This window comes from Dasypus novemcinctus, chromosome 24, assembly GCF_030445035.2.
Source record: "Dasypus novemcinctus isolate mDasNov1 chromosome 24, mDasNov1.1.hap2, whole genome shotgun sequence".
NCBI classification, from domain to species: domain Eukaryota; kingdom Metazoa; phylum Chordata; class Mammalia; order Cingulata; family Dasypodidae; genus Dasypus; species Dasypus novemcinctus.
The window spans coordinates 61,591,929-61,612,823 of NC_080696.1; the positions used below are offsets into that span (position 1 = coordinate 61,591,929).

General features: G+C 56.5%; 1 protein-coding gene across 1 annotated transcript; it reads left to right on the top strand.

Annotated features, from left to right (window-relative positions):
* Nucleotides 1-1,763: 1,763 nt before the first annotated feature.
* LOC101437183 (ral guanine nucleotide dissociation stimulator-like) lies at nt 1,764-19,943 on the top strand. Its single transcript, XM_058287382.1, has 12 exons — nt 1,764-1,863; nt 6,161-6,264; nt 13,066-13,176; nt 14,316-14,509; nt 15,107-15,163; nt 15,857-16,050; nt 16,297-17,165; nt 17,466-17,681; nt 17,963-18,066; nt 18,531-18,615; nt 19,734-19,839; nt 19,939-19,943. Exons 1-12 carry the CDS (start codon nt 1,764-1,766, stop codon nt 19,941-19,943), a joined length of 2,145 nt encoding a protein of 714 aa, XP_058143365.1.
* Nucleotides 19,944-20,895: the final 952 nt, after the last annotated feature.

Below are 20,895 nucleotides of genomic sequence, written 5' to 3' on the forward strand. Positions count from 1 at the left end.
CCAAGAATGAGGGTGGAGGAAAGGACGACTGCCTTTGAGAGTATTCCCAGGGCTGCCCTATACTTCATCCTATACTTCCTCATTGGCTAGAATTGAGTCACATCACCAAAGCCTACTACGGGGACACTAGGCAGCATAGTCCTTTAGCTGGGGGGCAATGGACAATGGGACCCTGTTACTAAAGTGGAAGTAAAGACTAGAAATCGGGAAGCAACCCGCAGTTTCTGCTTTAGGCAGGGAAAGACACGCAAAAGACCTCCATGGAGAACGGTCATTGGAAAGAGATCATTGCTTCGTATTGCTTCCCAGTGAAGTCTGGGATGGAGGGATTTAATCTGTTGGTGGACAAAATACCAGCTCCCTGTTTAACTTTGCATTCCAGAAATGATTACATTTTTAGTGTAAGTATGTCCCAGATATTGCATGGGCCATACGTACACTATGAATGATTCATTGTTCATCTGAATTCAGATTTAACTGGGCTTCCTGGATTTTCCTTTGCTCTGTCTGGCCATCGTGGTTGTGAGGGGAGCTGGGAAACCCACAGGAGCTGAAGGAAGGGCCCGAGGTGGGGGTGCCTTGAGGGGACTTGCCCGGGGCTGGGAACCCCCCTCGCCCGCCCCTCCCCTAAACTCCCCACTCCCCTCTTCACTGGCGCTGCTGTAACTGCTAATCTATGATGAATCCTCTCCCAGCCAGAGAGCTTGGAGGCAGCAGCATTTATCAAACTGCTGATAAATCATGTATGTAAATCCGTCGACTTGGGATTTACATACTATTCCCTCTATAAATGATTTGCAGAAATTTCTCAGACTCTGCTGATGAATTACATCTGTAGTTACATTTTCTTAAGATTTATGCTCCTTGCACTTCCTTAAAGGATAGTTAAAAATGTAAGCACAAGGAAAAATAACAGGACAATTTAAAAAAATTTTTTTCAGAACAAAAGCTACAGAACTGGAGCAGAGTGGGAGGTGGCAGTCCACGTGGCGGGAGCTGTGTGCTGACAGTCCCAGACAGCCACAGCCGCTTAGACTTGGCAGTAGATTGGAGATTAACACGATTGTGCTTGTATCTCCCAAACTAAGGCACGGATTCAGTTCATACAAGAGATGTATCGAGATGGCGGACTTGGCCCAGTGGTTAGGGCGTCCATCTACCACACAGGAGGTCCACGGTTCAAACCCCGGGCCTCCTTGACCCGTGTGGAGCTGGCCCATGCGCAGTGCTGATGCGCGCAAGGAGTGCCCGGCCACGCAGGGGTATCCCCCACGTAGGGGAGCCCCACGCACAAGGAGGGTGCCCCGTAAGGAGAGCTGCCCAGCGTGAAAGAAAGTGCAGCCTGCCCAGGAATGGTGCCACACACACGGAGAGCTGACACAACAAGATGACGCAACAAAAAGAGACACAGATTCCCGTGCCGCTGACAACAACAGAAGCGGACAAAGAAGATGCAGCAAATAGACACAGAGAACAGACAACTGGGGTGGGGGGGGGGAGAGGGGAGAAAAATAAATAAATAAATAAATCTTTAAAAAAAATACTTACCAAAATAAAACATTTCGTTTAAAAAAAAAAAAAAAGGTGTGGCGGATGTATGGGGGTGCTTTAAACAGTAATCTTGCAGGGTGAAGACCCCGTGGGTGTTCACTGCTGTCCTCGTGGGAGGTGGGCCAGCCTGAGGAGCCATGCTCAGCCGTGGGGGGGCCCGAGTATCACCGGGGACGTTCTAGAACCTCCGGACGGCCCAGCCGTAGCGGACCATGACAAAAACAGGTGAAGAGCCCAGCGCGCTCAGTCTCAGGCCCGAGCGGAGACGACGCGAAGCGCTCACCTTTGGGGAGCTGCTCTTCGTGGTGCCAGGTGGCGGGTTGAACAATTTCCGTGGATGACCTCGTTGAAGCCTCATGGCAGCCCGATGAGGCCGGGACTTCTGTGATTCCCATTTCACCAACAGGGAAACTGAGGCCCAGGGAGCCGAGGGGAGGGTCCCAAGTGACAGCGTCGGGAGGAAATGGAGCCGGGATTCAAATCCAGCCAGCCTGGTTCCAAAGCCTGTGCCCGAATCACCACCGCGTCTCAGCCACCTCCCCGCCCTTCGGCGTGCACCTGCGGACCTGTGGCGAGTGCACCGGGCACCTGGGCTTCTAGTTCAAGCGCACAGCGTGACTCAGCAGGTCTGGGGTGGCGCCGCGCGCGTCTCTAACCTGTTCCCTGCTGTGGCTGGTGCTGCTGGCCTGGGGGCAGCACTGTTGAGGGGCAAGGCTGTAGGAGAGGCTTTTTTTTTTTTCCAGCTTAAAAATACATTTTTGAAAAATGGGTGAATCCTGACACCCAAGCATGGATTTATCAGATGTCTGCACCTGGGTTCAGCCACAAGGATCCCTGCAACGTCACAAAAATAAAATGAACCAGTAGAGCAGAGGACCCGCTGCCCCCTCCTCATGGGGACTTAGGTTTCGTCTGCACTTTGCTACTCAGTCCACGTGCTTTACAGCTGGTCAAATCCTGAAATAGTTTCAGCTGCTCATAAATAAGTTTACAGTAGCGTCCCCCAAGAATGAGCAAAGCCACGCACCCTGGCTCCGGCCTGCTGGAATTGGGTGGGTTTCCCGCAAGTGCCCCTCAAACTGTCTTTGTTTGGGCTCACCCCCCCAAAGCAAACCTAACACAGCCTGGGGTACCCGCTGCCTGGTAGAGACCCCGGAAGCCTGGTGGAGGAGGCCAGAGAATGAGGCAGGGAGTGGGGACCCCGACATGCGCGTTAATCCTGAGGGCTGCTGGCGTGCCATCCTCCTGGGGTCCCCCCGAGACACTCCTCAGATCAGCCCCACCGAGGGGCGGGGAGCCGCAGCGGGAGACAGAGGGGTGCAGCGCCAAGGCAGGATGTGCAGAGCGATGGGCCGTCCACCCAGGCCGGGCAGAGCTGCCCCTTGGCACGGGCGCGGGCAGCGTTTCCTCACCTGGTTGAGGAAGCCTTGGCATCGTGCCCAGCCGGGTCGCTGGACACATGTCCAGGGATTCAAAACTAGGCTCTTGGGCAGCCCGAGAAGAGGGGGGGGTCATTAAACTGGTCCCGCTTCTCAGGTTAGGCCACTCCGGCAGGGACAGGAGACTGGACACGCGTGTGAGTCTGTGGAACGTAAAATCAGTCTGCCTTGGTGCCCGTGAAGCCCTGACTGTGGAACAAGAGGAGAGGGGACCCCAGCCCTCCTGGAGCTTTCTGCCAGTTTGGGGAGGCAGCACCCTGATGCATACTGAGAGGAGTAAGAATTTTCTTTAACCATAATTTGCACATGAGCGTTCGATAGCAGGATGGGGCTAGGGTGAGGTAAGTGAGGCATCCAGGGCACAAAATCTAAGGAAACCTGTCTCAAGGTCATGCCAGGGTCCCATTGACTTATCTCGACACCTTTGTAGAAAATCGATTGGTCATATAAACATTGGTCTATTTCTTCGATCCATTCTGTCCCACTGAGCTATCCGACCTCATGCCACTAGCAACCTTCTTCAATAGTCTAGCTTTATAGTAAATCTCAAAACCCAGTTAGTATGAATCACCCAACTTAGTTCTTCTTTGCCTTTAAAGTTGTTTTGGCTATTCTAGACCCTTGCATTACCATATAAACTTTTAAATTAGCTTGCAAAGTTCTACATAAAGCCTGCCGGGATTTTGATGTGAACTTTATTGAATCTATAAATCAATCTGGGGGGAATTGAGAGCTTAACATGATCTGGTCTTCCAATCTGTCAATGTCTATTTATTTCTATTTCTTTGGGCCTTCTTTAATTTCTACTTTACTGCTTTGAATTTTTAAGTTTAAGTCCTTGCCCATCTTTTGTTCAGTTTACCATTATGTTATATTTTGGATGCTATTGTGATTGTTCACTGCCTGTACATAGAAATACAATTAATTTTTGCATATTGACCTTGTAACTTTTAAACTTGCCAAATGCACTTATTCTACCAAGGAGTAGATTCCTTGGAATTTCCTAGGTACACAATTATGCCATCTAAGAAAAAAAAAGATTTAATTATTCCTTTCCTATCTTTATTTTGTTTGTTTGTTTGTTTACCTTATTGCACTGGCTAGACCTTTTGGTAAAAAGTTGAACCAAAGCAGTGAGGACACACAGCCTGGCCTTTGGGAGAGGTTTTCCACAGACACCATGGAGCAGGTTGAGGAAGTTCCCTTTGTTTCCTAGTTTGATAGAAGGTGCTTTTTAAAAAGAAATCAGAAAGGATAAATTTTTCCCAAAGAATTTATTTGCATCTATTGACATGATCGTATGGTTTTCCTTTTTAAGACTAATTTTAGGGGATGACATTGATTGGTTTTTTGAACGTTAAGCTCCGTATCACTAGGATAAACCCTACCTTTACTAAGTTGTTAAATTCAATTTTCTAAAATTCTGTTTAGAATTTTTGCAATGATATTCTTAATGAATGCTGACTTGTATTTGTGGTAGGTTAAATTATGTACCCCAGAAAAAAACATGCTCAGTCGTCATCCACTCCTGTAGCCGTGGATCCTTTCAAAGGGCCTTGCGGATGCGTTATTTTCAGTTAAGGTGTAGCTCAGCTGGATGAGGTTGGAACTTGATCCTGTTCCTGAAGGCTTTGTGAAGAGAAAACCTCATGGAGGAGAAGAAGCTGAATGTCACAGAACCTGAGAGAGAGAGAGAGAGAGAGAGAGAGAGAGTGCCAATACCTTGATTTTGGACTCCCAGCCTCTAAACCCCTGAGCCAGTAAAGTTCTGTCATTGAAGCAAACCAGCATGCTGGGGGCCCAATTCCAGCTGGGACACCTCAGCCCTGCCCCCAGGACATCAGGTCTGAAGTTTCTCTAGAGACAGGTGTCAGAAGAGGTCAGCGCTTCGAGGGCACTGGAGCTTTCCCATTTGGGAGGCACCACCTTCGGGAACCACATGCCTAGATGCCTGCAGCCCCGCTTGCCATGGGCTCCTGCATCTTCACGTTCGGGTCCAACCCTTCATGGTCAAGGTCTCCGTCCCTGACGTTCCACTCCCACATTGCCCACAGTGTGGCCGTTTGAAATTATTGGATGAATACCGAAGAAGAAAAAGATGATGTTTTTCCAGGCATCTCTGGCTGTGGGTGTGATCCACTTTGAACTTGAGTAGAGAAGTTGAAAGCATGACGGTCAGTAGAGAGGCCTTTGATTAGATGACTTAATAAGAGCACTCGAGGGTCTCGATTGGACTATGTCAGTGAGGCCTGACTCGGGTCGAGTCTCCGCCGACCGCCCTCGCCGGCACTGACACAAGCAGAAGCACAGAGAGAGAAACAGACAGAGGCAGGGAAAGCACGCCGCCATGTGTGACCCTGCCGTGCCGAGCCTGAGGGAGGAGGCCCAGAAGAGAGCAGCCCGCGCCAGCTTTGCTGAGAGCTGCAGAAGAGCAGAGGCCTCGGCAGAGACCCACAGCCATCTCGCTTTACCTCGTGGCGGCTGGCTTTGGTGGGAAAACACCTGTCACCATGCCTCGAGTTGGACTTTTCATGTACTTGCAGCTTTGACCCCAAAGAAATCCCCTAACCCAAGCCAACCCATTGCTGGTACTTTGCAACAGCCGCCCTTGGGCCAAGGAAAACACTGGGCCTGTGGGGGCCTGGCCCAGCACAGCCGTGCTCACCCTTCCCACCCGTCAGCCTGCTCCTCCCACCATGCCTGCCAACCCCCCCCCCCCACACCACCTGCACCATTCCAGGGACTCCCCGTGCTGTCCACGGCCCCAGGGAGCCTGCCTTGACATGTCCCCTCTGGAGTGGGTGACTTTCCATGTGCCCACAGCACCTTCTCCTCGCCTTTGTGTCAGCAGTGACCATGTTCTTATGGCCAAATCAACCCCTCCCCAGCAGTCACCTCTAGCAGGGCCCAGACAGTGCCCGACTCCCTGTCCCCGGTGCCAAACCCCCGGAAGGCACCCCATAAAGTTTTGTGGAGCGGCTGCATGACTGGGAGGCAGTGGGAAGAGAAGAGATTTGGAAGCTTTCCAGCATGACCTCTGAGCTGGAGACCATCAGGCTGGTGACCACAGGCCTTGGAGCCCCGAGGAGGAGGACAGGACCTCAAGGCCAGAAGGCATCTGGGCACTGACCTTCCCGACCAGCTGCTTGACTCTTACACTGGACGTGCAGGCAGCACGGTCAACAGCAAGGTGACCCCACCCCCACCGTGTTCAGAGCAGGACGCCGAGGCCGGCCTCCTTACCGTGGAGGTGCTCGGGGACCCAGGCCTGGGTGTGAGGAGAGCGTGTGCCCCTTCAGCAGCCCCCAGCTCTGCCGTTCTGTGTGACATGGCCAGGAGCCCTCCCGGGGTGCCCCCCGCCGTGCATTCCTGCTCCACGGGAGCCATTTTCAGGCTTAAGCAGGCGAGGCCTTGTCCACCCCAGAGCCCCCTGCCTGCACGGCAATTCCCTGTAAACCACCACCTGCTTGGGCTCTTCTGCAAAGCACAGCCTTTGGAGTCAGAGTGTCCAGGGTGGAAAACACACAGCTGGAGCCAGTCATGGCCCTGTGTCGGGATCACAGACCCTGCGTTTTCTAGAAGGCCAAAGGAAGCCAGTGATGGCCAGCTCAGGCGGGTGTGTTGGGGTTGAAGAGTTGGTGTGAAGCCTCGAAAGAGCTTCGACTCAGGAGGTCCCCTGGCCCAGTGAGCACACTAGGGGCAAGGCCACCCTCAGGAAGAGGGGCGGGAGAGAGAAGGGACCATGAGCCCGCCTTGAAGGTCGGGCTTGCTCTCTCGAGTCTGCAGGACTTGAGTGCCGGAGCTGCCTGCTCACCGTCCATGGGGGCAGAATCAGGCAGCCCAGGAGGGCTCCTTAGCAGCAGCGAGCGCCCCGACCCTCAGCGCGGGGGGTCCACCCTGCATCCGCCCTGGGCTCCCCTGACCCCTCATATCCCCCCCTGGGCTCTGCTAGAGACGGGGTGGGTTCAGGTGCCCTGGGTCTTCTCAGGGAGTACAGGAGGAGGCAGAGGGGCAGGAGCACAAAGCTGGCCTGCCTTCTCCCCTGCTCAGACTCCCAAGGCTGTGCCCGCCTCCATGACCGCTCCAGGTACGCTGTCCGCTGGCACGTGAGAACATGAAAAATCAGTGAGAGAGGTATTTCCGGCCTTCAGAGATTCCCTCCCCACGGCCCTAAGAAGCAGGTCTGCCACCAATTCCTGAGTCCAGATCCCAGTTTTGAGCAAGGAGCAGGGCCCATCCTAACAATCCACGTCCAGGTCGAGGCAAGAATCAAAGAGCAGTGGTAACACAGAGCCTCCCGCCACTCCATCCCTACCAAAGAAAAAAAGGGAGAATCTGAGTACATCGCATCCTCATCAGATGCCCTGACATCAGCAACCAATTATGGGCCCTACTAAGAAAACGGAAGGCACGGCCCAAGAAAAGGAACAGACCAAAGCCCCAGAAGAGACGCAGGATTTGACAGGCCTCATCGGCGAGATGCGCAAAAATTTCCAAAATCACAATAATGAGCTGAGGGACAATGTGGCTAAGGAGATAAATGACAACTAGAAGACATCAAGAGAGTGTGAAGACATGTCTGAAATCTTGACCAGCGAAGTGACAGAGCTCATGGGAATGAAAGACAAAAGAGGTGTGATCCATAGCCCATCGGAGGCATGCAACAGCAGACTCGAAACAACAGACGAAAGAATACGTGACACAGAAGACAGAACAAGTGAAATGGAAGGGAGCAAAGAACAAAGAGTGAAAAGAATGGGAAAGGACTTAGCAGGGGCTCAGAGAGTTGAATGACAACACGGGACACAGCCACGTACACGTCATGGTCATTCCAGAAGGAGAAGAGAAGGGAAAAGGGGCAGAAAGAGTCTTTGAGGAAAGACGAGTGGAAAAATTTCCCCACTCTCGTGGAAGAAATGAAGTCAGGAGGCCAAGAAGGGTGCCATATCCCAATCAGAACAAATCCAAAGAGACCTCCTCCAGGACACATACTCCTCAGAAGGTCAAATGTCAAAGACAAAGAGAAAATTCTCAGAGCGGCAAGGGAGAAGCAAACTATCACCTACGAGTAAGACTCCATGCGGATTTCTCTTCAGAAACCATGAAGGCGAGAAGACAGAGGCATGATACGATTAGGATAAGGAAGGAGAAAAACCGCCAGCCTAGAATTCTTTATCCCGCAAAATTGTCCTTCCCATACGAGGGCGAGTATAAACCACTCCCAAAGAAACAGAAACTAAGAGACCTTGCCAAGAAGAGACTCAACCTTTGCAGGAAATAGTAAAGGAAGCCTTAGAACCTGGGATCAAAAGACAGGAGAGAGAGAGGCCTGGAGAAGAGCAGAGAAGAAAGACTAGCAGAATGGCTAACCCAAAGAGTAAGAAGACAGGCAAAAAGAACATACAACCTAAGAAAACCCAAGAGTAAAACGGTGGAAGTAAATCATGCATTTAAAGCAATATCACTGAAGGTGAGTGGACTAAACTCCCCAATCAAAAGGTACAGGCTGACGGAATGGATAAAAAAAACATGAGTCATCCATCTGCTGCTTTGTAGACCCAGGGCTGCAAAATGGCTGCAAGAGAAAGATTGGAAAAAGATACTCCATGCAAACAATCACCAAAAAGGGCAGGGGGAGCTAGACTGCTCTCAGGCAAAACAGACTTTAATGCAAAAAGTTATGAGAGATAGAGAATGGATGAATAAAAGGGACTGTCCACCAGGAAGCAATCCGTCATAAGTATCTATGGAGCTAACCAGTGTAGCCCAAAATACATGGGACAAACTCTGGCAAAACTCTAGGCAGAAATAGGCATCTCTACGAGGATCGTTGGAGACTTCAATGCCCCACTCAAATCATGAGATAGAACAATTAGACTGAAGAGCAACAAGGAACGGGAGAAGTTAAACAGCGTGATCTATGATTGAGACCTAACAGACATCTACAGAAGGCTGCATCCCAACGCAGTGGGTTCTGCATTCTTCTCAAGTGCCCATGGATCTTTTTCCAGGAGAGACCACATGTTAGGGCACAATGCAGCTCTCGATCAATAGAGAAAGACTGAAATGAATCAAAGCACCTTCTGAGATCCAAACAGAATGAAGCTGGACATCAGTCACAAACAGGACCAAAGTCAATTCACCAACGTGTGGAGGCCGAAGAACACATCCTTACAGAGTCAGTGGGTCCAAGAAGAAATTGCCAGTGAAGTCAGTCTATTTTTTGAGACAAAGAAATATGAGAACACAACTTATCAAAACGTAGGGGATACAGAAAAAGCAATCTTGAGAAGGAACATTAGAGCCTTCAATGCCGAAATGAAAAACCAAGAAAGAGGTAAATGCCAAGATTGAACTGAACGCCTAGAGAAACTAGAAGGAGAAGAGCAAGCCAATCCTGAAACAAGCAGGAGGAAAGAAAGAAAGAAAGATGAGAGTAGAAATAAATGAAATGGAGAACAACCACCACAAACAATAGAGCAAATCAACAAAACCTAAAGCTGGTTCTTTGGGACAAACCCCTAGCCAGACTAACCAAAAACAAATGAGAGAAGACGCAAATCATTGGAATCAGAAATTAATGAAAGAGGGAACATTGTGATTGACCCCACAGAAATGAAAAGGATCGCAAGAGGATATTATGAGAAGCTGCATGCCAACAAAGTAGACAACCTGGATGAAACGGACAAATTCCTAGACATGCACAGACCACCTACACGGACGCTATGAGAAATAGAATATCTTAACAGACCATCACAATGAAAGAGATTGGATCCATCATCCCAAATCTCCCGGCCAAGAAGAGTCCGGGGCCAGATGGCTTCACATGTGAGTTGTACCAAGCATTTAGAAAAGAATGAACACCAATCCTGTTTAGACTCTTCCCAAAAATTGAAGAGGAGGGAAAATGACCCAAGACAGTTGATGAAGCCAATGTCAGCCTAATACCAAAGCCAGGTAAAGATACCACAAGGAAAGAAAATTAGAGACCAATCTCTCTAAGGAACATCAACACAAAAACTCTCGACAAAATACTTGCCAATAGAATCCAAGAGCGTATCAAAAGACTTATACATCATGGCCAAGTAGGATTTATTCCTCTCACGCAAGTCTGGTTCAACATAAGGAAATCAATCCAAAAGGAAAAACACATCATCCTCTCAATCGATCCTGAAAAGGCATTTGACAAAATCCAGTGTCCTTTTTCAGATACAAACTTCAAACAACAGGAATAGAAAGAAAATTCCTGAACATGATAATGGGCATAGGTGGAAAACCCGCAGCCATGATGTGCTCATGGACTGGAAGAATAAATATCATGAAGATGTCAATCTTTCCCAAACCGATTTATAGATTCAGTGCAGTACCAACCAAAATTCCAACAGCCATTTTACAGAATCAGAAAAGGCCATTACCAAATTCATTTGAAAGGGAAAGTGCATCCAAATAGCCAAAAGCATTCTGAACAAGAAGAGCGACATGGGAGCAATTTCACTGCCTGCCCTTCAAAGGTACTACAAAGCTACAGTGGTCAAAACAGGGAGGTAGCAGCATCAAGACAGACACCTCTATCGGTGGAATAGAATTGAGAATAAAGAAAAACACCCTCACCTCTACTATCAACTGACTTTTGACAACATACCAAGGCCGTGTAAACGGAACATAACAGGTTATTCGACGAATGGTGCTGGGAGAACTGGATAGCTATGACCAAAAGAATGAAAGAGGACCCAATCTCACTCCCTACACAAGAACCAACTGAAAGTGGATCAAAGACCTAGATAGAAAAGCAGATACGAAAGACCTAGAAGAAAACATAGGGAAGCATCTTCAAGACCTTGTAGTAGGTGGTGGTTTCTGTGACCTGACGCCCAAAGCACAGGCCACAAGAGAAAAAAAAATATATAAAAGGGACCTCCGCAAAATTAAACACATGTGCACCTCACAGGACTTTGGCAAAAGGGTGAAAAGGCAGATGATTCAATAGAGGAAGATATTTGGAAATCACATGTGTAACAGTCTAATATCCAGGATCTATAATGAGACGTTTACATCTCAACAATAAAAGGAGAAACAATCCAATTTAAAATTGAGCAACAGACTTGAGTAGACGTTTGTCCAAAGAAGAAATACAAATGGCAAAAAAACACATGGAAAAAATGCTCAAGATCTCTTCTGATTAGGGCAATGCAAATCAAAACCCACAAGGACTTACCATTTCCCACCTATCAGAATGGCCACTATTCCCAAAGACAGAGAACTCCAAGTGCTGGAGAGGCTGTGGAGAGATAGGAACACTTCCTCCTGGTTGGCTGGTGGCAATGCAGGATGGTCCAGCCGCTGTGGAGGACTGTTTGGCAGTCCCTCAAGAAGTTGAAAATAGACTCGCCCTGTGACCCTGCAGTACCACCACTGGGTCTATAGCCAGAAGAACTGAGAGCAGTGACACGAACAGACATCTGCACATCAATTTTCGCAGAGGCATTCTTCACGATTGCCAGAAGTTGGAAACAAGCCAGGTGTCCATTGATGGATGAGTGGACAAACAAGCTGGTGAATTCACCCGAGGAAAAGTTAGGCAGCAGTAAGAAGACATGAATCGTCAAGAAGATGTGAATGACCCTGGAGGAGATTCTTTTAAGTGAAGCCAGCCAAACACAAAAGGGCCAATGCCACAGGATTGTGTTATGATGAACCAAATAGACTGTGTAACATACTGTACGATAAACAACAATTTTACGTGTAGCCAGTCCATTTAATTGAGAGTTGTACGGTTTTATTCAATTGTGCTTGCTTTTTCTTTTTTAATGATTGCTTCTATCTGCAATTCTTAAGTGGACAAGATAGAGTTAGAAATAATCAAGGCAATGGGAAGCCTCTGGCAGGATTGGTGGCACAGCCACCATGTCTGACTTTGGTCTCCTTTCCACCTCATCATGGGCCAGACGGAGACAGCAACCCAGGAGCGCAAGTGGGTCTCTTCAGGCCACACGGCCTTCCCCCAACCCTGTGTGAAGTGGACTCGGGGTTCCGTCCATCCCCTTCCTGCTTCTCCCATGTCTGAGCATGTGCATTCGCTCCGTGTGAAACCAGACTCCGGGGCTCACAGACGTGACGCTGTCCCGGGAAGCCGATGCTAGAACGGATCCCGCTGTGTGGTGAGGAGCCTGGGGGTGGGCCCAGTGACTCGCCTGGGCTCCCCAAAATGGAAAGAATGGAGCAGTGGGCTCTGAACCCAGCTGGGTCTCCCCTGAATGGGGGCCCGAGCCACCTGCAGCCTTCCCAGGGAGCTGTGGGGGGGACGTGTTGGCAGAACAGAGTCCAGGGAACAAGGCGATCCAGGAGAGGGGATGGACAGACAGCTGTGCAGAGGGACTTTGGCGGGCTTCTGACAGTTGAAGGGCCCAGGGGAAATGACCTCAGGACGTGACCTCACTTCCTCGGTGACAGAACTTGGAACCCTGGTAACCAGGCACCCAGATTCCATAGGCAGCCCCTTCCCAGCTCACTTGGCAGGAGACGCTCGAGAGAGTAACATGTTCTCCTGCTGCGTTGCGCGGCCCCGAGGCTCCAGCCTCCAACAAAGCGGGAATGAATCCCCTTGCCAGTGCTTCCGACATTGGCTCAGGCCTCAGTCACGGAGCTGCTGGCCATCGGCACCCAGGAGCCACCCAGAGGTGACATGGGGTGGTCCAGGGGAGCCAGTTGAGCACAGGCCACCGCTGTGCTCCTCCTGGGCAGCCCCACGTCCATCCTCTTCCCAGGCTGTGGAGACGTGGACAGGGGGACCACTGCGGGCAGGAGCGGCTGTCAGGGTTGGGGACCCAGAGGGCCTTCCCTGTCCCCTGCCAGGTCACGGGCGGGGGTGGGAAGAGGCAGCTTGGGGACATCCATGTGAACCATGTCTATCCTGAGCCTCGAGCTCCCCTGTACTCTCCACCGGGCTCAGGGGAAGGCAGAGCCCACCTGGGTCTGCCCTGGGTCCCGGCCCGATGGATGGCCAGCTAACCCTGCGTGGGAGGACAGGCCCCTCGCTGACGCCCCTCGGCCCGGCCGCCGGGCACTGTGTTCACAGAGCTCCACGCAGGTGGTCGGCGAGGAGCTGGAGGAGGGGCTGGTCTACACCGTCTCTCTGAGGAAGGTGATGGTCCATCCGGGCCCCGGCCAAGGCCGGCACTGGTTCCAGGTGAGAGCAGGTGCTGAGGGGGGGCCTGAGGCAGCCGGGGAGTACCCCGGGGCCGTGTTCCACCCTGACCCCCCTGCGCGCTCCTCAGGGCTTTCCCACCTGAGTGGCCCCATATCCTGCTTCCCGAGGAACCTGGGACCCCCCCCAGTCCCCCAGCACACTGCCACTGCACAGACGGGGGAAGGTCACTGCTCACATGGAGAGGGGCGAGAGAGGGTCTTTAGCACAGGATTCCCGTCAGGGCCAGCTGGGGTGGGCATGCCGCAGACACGTGCGCATCGTGCTACTGTGTTTGCAAGTCCCCTCCTCGGCCCCACGTCCCCAGCGGCATCTCCGTGACTGTCCTTGCCCATCTGCTCTGAGCCGTCCAGCTCTCCTGCTGAGGAGGGTTCTCGCCGTCTCCCAGAACCGCCCCCTTGACCTTCCCGGGTAGGAGCTGGGGCTGCCTCGGCTGCCCAGGATTCCAGGAGGGCGGCGGCTCAGAGCAGACTTTCCGCCTTCGGGGCTGCTGGAGCTGAAGGTCCTGTCCCGGGGCCCTGCTGGCTCTGCTGCCCTGGACACCGCCCGCAGGCCCCCAGGCATTGGTCCTCCCGGCCCTGGCAGAGGCTGCAGGAAAGGGCCTGCCGGGCAGAGGACACGCAGACCTCCTTTTCTCCAGCGAGGGCCGGCTGACCTCACGGAGGGGCAGCGGTGGGGGACCACCGGCTGTCTTTGGGGGGAGCGTCCCTGCAGCCCCTGGCCCTGGCCCTGGTGTTTCCCTTCCTTGCCCTGAGGTGGGGTCGGGGTGGCCAACGGCATCCCCTTGTTGCTCTGGCCCCGGGACGGTGCAGTCCAGAAGGTGGTCTCCTGACCAGGAGGGTCTGCAGTTGCCCAGGGTCTGCTCAGACCCTCAGCCCTGCAGGGGCCTTTCTCCCCCAAGGACCCTCCAGGCACCCGCCCTTTCAGGCCAGGGACCTCGCCTTTCAGGTGTTGGCTCCCCTGTGGTTCCGTGTGGAGGCCGAGGACCTTTCTCCACTAGGGCCCACACGGGCCCTCGGCCAGACGTCGCTCAGGGCTCGGGGCAGCAGGTGGGCCCTGGCCCTGCCCGGCTGGGTCCAGGCGCAGCGTCTGACCACATTGCCCCCTCTGTCCTACCTCAGAGGAAGAACGAGGGGGCCCTCGCGAGGGGGGAGAGCCGCCCCGTGCGCACGGTCCAGGCAGGCCGCTGGGAGGCCCTGGCGGAGCACCTGGTGCCTGCCTTGCAGGAGGGCGACCTCGGCTATGTCCGCATCTTCCTGGGGACCTACCGCATGTTCGCCTCCACCGAGCAGGTCCTGGACCTGCTGTTCCACCGGTGAGCACCCGCCCCCCACCCCCACCCCTTGGGCTGCTGCGCCCCCCAGGCACCACTGCACCCGCTGGCCTCAGTTTCCTCCTTGGGAAGGGGGCGCCCTGAGGTTCAGCCCCCAGGGCTGAGTGTAGGACAGACTGGGAGGGTCTGTGGGAAGGGCCGCCCCGAGCCTGGCTCCCGGACAGGGCGGCTGGAGGCGCAGGGCTGCTCCTGGGCAGGACTTCCCTCTGCTCAGGGAAGAGGCTCTCGGCCTCGCCCCCTTCGCTTCCAGTTTTCTCATTTCTCAGGAAGGTCTGTGAGCCCTTTTGGGGCTCCAACCTCATGGTCAGAGCAGGGATCCCTGTGGGCTGCCAGAGGCTCCAGGTCTCCCCCAGGTCTGAGGAGGTCCCGCTGAGGGCTCCCCCTTCCCCTGGTAGCCGGCACGTGTCTACTCGGTGCACGCACTCCCTTCGGCACCTGGCTTCATGCAGCGGACACAGCAGACCAGAGATCCTGACTTCTGGGGGCCTTTGGAGGGGGGGCCGCCGGCAATAGGCCGAGCCATCTTCAGCAGGGGGGACACTCAGCCAGCAGCTGTGACAGCCTCACGGTCTCCCCTAGGTATGGAGGTGACCTCGGTGGGAGGGGTGAGCCTCCTGGACGCCTTGACGTGAAAACGTACGTGCACTTTGGGTGAGGGCGAGGGGCTCTCGTGCCCAGACCCCATCGTGGGGAGTCAGGTGGTGGGTGGCTGGGTAGGACTGGGCGGGGTCTGGGGCCACGTGTCCTCCATCCCCTGGAAGGCTGAGTCCAGAGGGCTTCCCCCTCCCCTTGCCAAGGAGTAAGGAAGCTGAGGTGGGGTCCTGGGGCACTGTCTGCACAGAAGGCCCGGGGGCTCATTCCCGAGAGAAACCCACCCGTGCTCCGCCTCCTCCCAGCCCCCAGGCCTGCAAACACCACCTCACGCAGACCCCCAACGGGAGGTGGTGTGCGGCCTGCTGCCAATCTGCCGGGGGCCTCAGTCCTGTCCGCCTCCTGCAGGGGTGGCGGGGACAGCTGAGTCCCCATCGGGGTGGGAGGAGGGCAGTGTCCATGGGAAGGGGAGACACACACGACACCAGGCGGAACATGAGGCAGCTCCTCGGGCAGATGCTCCTGCAGGGGGCCACGAGGGCCTGGGGCGGGAGGACGGGCCCTGCCCCATCCGCACTCACCTGGTGCTGAAGCTCCTACTGTGTGTCGGCACTGGGCTGTGGCCAGGCCAGTCAGAGCCCTTGCTGTCCTCATGGACTTTATGTTGAGTGGGACGGTCCCTGGGGGCAGCGTGGAGGGCAAGGCCGGTGTCTGACAGTGCTGCATCCCTACCCTCAGCACCCTCTGCGCCCTGCTGGGCACCTGGATGGACCAGTACTGGGAGGACTTCCTGCAGCCTCCGGACTCTCCCTGCCTCCAGCTGCTGGCGGCCCACGCCCAGGAGCACCTGCCGGGCTCTGGCCCGCAGTGCCGTGTGGCGCTTCTGCTTGCCCGGATGAGACACCCGGAGCCCACGGAGGCAGAGCCGGAGGGTGAGGGGGCCTCGGGGTGGGGACACATGAGCTTGTGGGCCGGGGGCAGGATTGCACCGCAGAGGCAGGAGCCAGCAGAGGCTGCCCTCGGGCTGCAAGCAAGGTGGAGCCCCAGACATGTCCCCTGGGAGCCTGCGGCGGGGAGCACTTTCCTGGGCAGGATCTTCCCCTAGAGGTAGTGGGATCTTCTCTGTTTGGGAATGACACTCGGAGCCATTCATGGTGGGGAAACTGCCTCTTGTCCAGCTCCTTTGTCAGCTCCAGAGCCACCGATGCCTCCAGTGCAACTGCCAGTGCCAGTTCCACCCCCCGCGGCCGACACAGGTCCAGAGCCAGAGTCAGCTCCATCACCACCCGGACTGCCAGCTAGCGAGGTGGTGCCAGCACCTGCCCTGCAAATAGAGCCTGAGGCATTCCGCGCCGTGGCGCCAGCTCCTGAGCTGCAGGTGGCTCCAGCACCACCACAGCTGCCCCCCACAGAGATGGAGCCCATACCCTCCCTGGAGCTTGACCATCAGACCTGGTCAGCAGGAGCACCTGCTGAGGAGCCACGGGCAGCTGCAGCACCATCAGGAGCAGGAGCTGCAGAGCCGGGGGCAAGTCTACCTCCACCTGCCTCGCCACCGCTCCACGGATCGGCACTGCCCGCTCTCGAGGGAGAGCCTGCTCCTCCAGCAGCAGAAGCGCCGGCTTGCGAGCTGGAAGAGGCCTCGGGGCCACCTCCACTGCCTCCTGTGGAGGGAGCGCCAGTGCCCCCTACGGAGGCAGAGCCGGCCCCATCTGCAGGGGCAGCCCCATCCACACCACCAGTTGGCGAGGGGGAGGCGGTCCCACCGCCAGCTCCAGTGCCACCTGCACAGGTCATTCCAGTGCCCACTCTGGAGCTCCAGCCGGTTCAGGCTCCTTCAGGAGCAGCGGCTCTCGAGGGGGAGGAAAGTCTGTCGGCAGCACCTGAGCCACGGCCAGAGCTCAGCTCAGCAGCAGGGCGGGCTGCCTCCCCACATCCTTCCTGCCCCTGGCCCGGGCCCTGCAGGGACGGTCTGCGTGAGCAGAAGCCCGAGTTCCTGGCCTTCCCTCCCAAGCTGGTGGCAGAGCAGCTGTCGCTCATGGATGCGGTGAGCAGCTGGGCTCGGCAAGGTGGAGCGGGGGGGGGACCTTCCTCCCAGGACCTGCCGCCCCAGCCTTCCCCACCCTGATCCCGAATCCTGGGATCTGGGTCCAAACCCTGGTCCCCTGCCAGCCTTGTTCCCTGGGCGAGTTTCTTGAGACCAAGCCCACACTTGTCCCTCTGGAGAGGAGACCTAGGACACTAGCCGTCCCTGCCACACGCACTGCTGTGATGATGACCCCGGACAGAGGCCTGTGGGATCTGAGCTGGGGGCGGGCATGGCCGGCTGACTTGCCCTCCTCCCCAGGAGCTGTTCAAGAAGGTGGTGCCCCACCACTGCCTGGGCTCCATCTGGTCCCAGCGCCACCAGAAGGGCAAGGAGCACGTGGCGCCCACCGTGCGCACCGTCATCAGCCAGGTCAACCGCGTGGCCGACTGCGTCATGGCCACCTGCCTCGGGGACCCCAGCATGAAGGCCGCAGACAAGGCCAGGGTGGTGGAGCACTGGATCGAGGTGGCCAGGGTGCGTGCCGGGCCCTCTCTGGACTCCTGGAGCCCCCTGCGCTCTGGTGGGTTCTTGGCCTCTGGGCCCTGCCCTGCCTGGAGCACAGCCCTCCTCCCTCCTCACGTCCCCCCAGGCTCTTCCTCAGGTGGAGCTTGGGGGTCCCGCTCTGGGACCCCAGCTCACCCTCAGGGGCTCCGTGGGGGTCTCTCATCCAGACGGGGAGGTCAGCCGAGAGGGCTGGCACGGGAGCAGGGCACGCTCAGACCACCCCTCATGGCCCATTCTTTCTCCCTCCCCAGGAGTGCCGAACCCTCCGCAACTTCTCCTCAGGCCACGCCATCCTCTTCGCTCTTGAAAGGCACATGATTGGCCATCAGAAGAAGACATGGGGGGAAGTTTCCAGGTGGGCAGGCTTCTCTCCAGGGGACGCCGGGGGGGACCAGGGGCCCTGCAGGGAGCCTGGAGGCAGCGAGACCCAGGCAGGGGCCGGGTGGGCTGGGGCGCCAGGTCTCGCCAGGACCTGAGGTCAGCTGTTGGGCGTCACCACTGGTGCCGGCCGCGGTCAGGCACAGAGTCGAGCCAAATGAGAGCATGTCCAGGGTGTGCTGGGCAGCAGCCCGCTCTGTCCAGGGGACAGCTCCCCGTGTCAACACCAGCTGCTCATCAACTAGGAGTGGGGGTCCCCGCGGTGCCTGTCTGGGAGCTCAGCTCCCAAGCCCACGCTGTCCTGCAGTGCTCGGAGCTGCCCAGTTTCAGCACCACCCACCCAGGCAGTCCGGGTCCCAGGACCCGGTTACGACCAAGTGGGCTGTCCCCTGGACGCTCCCACCCACTCCCACCTTTCTCCTTCCTTCTTGCCCCCCCCAGGGACAGCTTCTGCCTCTTTCAGACACTGTCTGAGATTTTCTCAACTGAGAGCAACTCCTCCCAGGGCAGCGAGCTGATCTCCCAGGTGAAGAGCAGGCGGGGGGCCAGGGCTCAGGAGGGGGGCTTGTGAGTGTTTCCCTGGGTGTTTCTTTGCAAACATCCTCTCTGGCCTCTTCTGGAGGAAGATGAAGAGGGCTCTGCCTGGTTCATGGGCAGGTGGGGGGCAGCTGCCAGGCCATAGGCCGGGGTTAGTGCTCGGACGCAGTCGGGGTGGCTGGGATGTTCCAGGAGGAGATGATGAACCGGCAGGATGAGAAGTCTCCATCCACGTGGGGGTCTCAGAACTGCACCTCGTTTCGAATGGCTTGTGTCCGAGAGCTAGGAGAAGTCTTTGGGAGACGGGAAACCACGGCGGGTCCTTTCTGACTGAAACTAGAAGTTTCCACCTAGAAGACTCAGCACAACTTCGATGTCCAGTACCGCAATGTCCAGCCGTGCAGCTGGAGGATGGGGCGCCCCTGCAGGCAGAACATGCCGAGTGGACCCCCGGGAGGGGGTGCCTGTGTGCGGGCCTCGGGCAGCCTTTGGGTTTTCAGTCGTGTGGGCTGGGGCAGGCAGGATCTGCTCAACTAGGCCTCCCGGGACAGCCCATCCTGCAGCTCCACGGCTGGGACGACACGAGGCCCCTCGCACATCCACGCGCAGAGGCCGGGAGAAGCGGACCCCTGTTGGCAGTGGTGGGCTGTGGGGTGACGTCAGCGCAGACGAGGCCTCCAGCTGGAGGGAGACACCCATCCTCGGCACCCCGAACGCATCCTTCCTTGGGCTCCAGCTGAATGGAAACACGAGCATCCAGGGGCGTCGCCCTCACGGCCAGCTGGTGGGGTTGACGGGAGAAAAGGAACGTGGCCGAGTGTTCCCAGACTCCGAGCGGGAGAGCGGGATGGCCAGAGCATCCGTGCCGCTGGCATGCACCCCCGAGGCCTCTGGACTCCCGAGAAGGGGTCAGGTCTTTGTGGTCACGTCCCAGATGTCCAAACAGGCTCAGGGAGGCCAGGCCACTTGCACCAGGCCCCCAGGACACCTCCGGCACGTGGGGGCAGCAGATTTCCACCTGCACACTTGGTCCAGGGGTCCAAGGCCCCAGGGACAATGGGGAGGGATGGAGGACCTCACTGACCCCGAGCTGCTCAATCCTGACAGGAGGAGAACACCGAGTTTGCCACCCTGGACGCGAACCCCAACAGAGCCCAGAAGCAGCAGCAGCAGCAGCAGGAGGGGAGGGGGTGGCTCCTGCGAGGGGGCCAGGGTGGGTGGCCTCCAAGTCAGGGTGGGGCCCTCCTCCCACCCATCCCTCCTGGGCCTCTGAGCCTGGGAAGCCTCCCTTCCATGTCTGTTCCCCTGGAAGCTTGAGGGCCGGGAGCAGAGGGAATCCTTGGGGACTAGTGGCAGCAAGTCAGAGCAAGAGCCTGGAAGAGCCGAGGCTGGGGGACTGGGTGGGGCGGGGTGTGGGCTTGGGATGGAAGAAACTCCGGTGCTGGGAGGGGACTGCAGGGGAGTTTGGGGTCCTTGGAGGCCGGGCGGGGAACTTCGGGGTGACAGCTGGGTGCCCGAGCATGTGCCTGGGTGACGCTGGGTGTTCCTCAGAGTCTGAGCCTGCGGGGTGGTCAGGGCAGGGTGTTGGGGGCCCCTGAGCGCCTGTGCTCATCCCCACCCACTCCACACCACAGGGTGCCATCCAGGGCACTGTCCCATGGCTGGGGACATTCCTCACTCGGTTTTCGCTGGTGGACTCTGCCATGCAGGAGTTTCTGGATGTGAGTGAGCTGGGGGCCGAGCCACATGGGAAAGGGTCCCTGAGGCTTGGGAGGAGAGGCTGGCCCAAGCCCCAAGCACTGAGCAGTGGGCACACTGCATCTCCCGAGAGCCTCCCGGGCGCCCTGGAGCTGGGGGCCGTGGACTTGTGGCAGCAGAGTGAGCGCAGGCTGGTCCCGGGGCATCTCTCCACTGTGGTCAGAGGCTGGGCCGGGTGGGCCCTGGGGCTCCCCTGGTGGGCCCCACTCCTGCGCCCACAAGCCTGCCTGGGTCCTTGCCTGGTCTGGGCTGCCCTGTGCCCGTGGAACCCGCAGTTGTGCTGCGCGACAAGGGCTCAGGGGCGATGGGCACGGCAATGGCTGGGGGCCCCCTGGTGACAGATGTGACCTCTCTGCCTTCCAGGGCACCACGGTGAATTTGAAGAAGAGGAGGAAGGTGAGCAGCTGTGGCCAGCAGTGCGGGGGTGGGGCTGGACAAGAGAGAGCCTCCTGGCAGGGCAGCCCTGGGCTGCAGGCAGCTTCCTGGAAGACTGCTGGGGAGTTGGAGGATA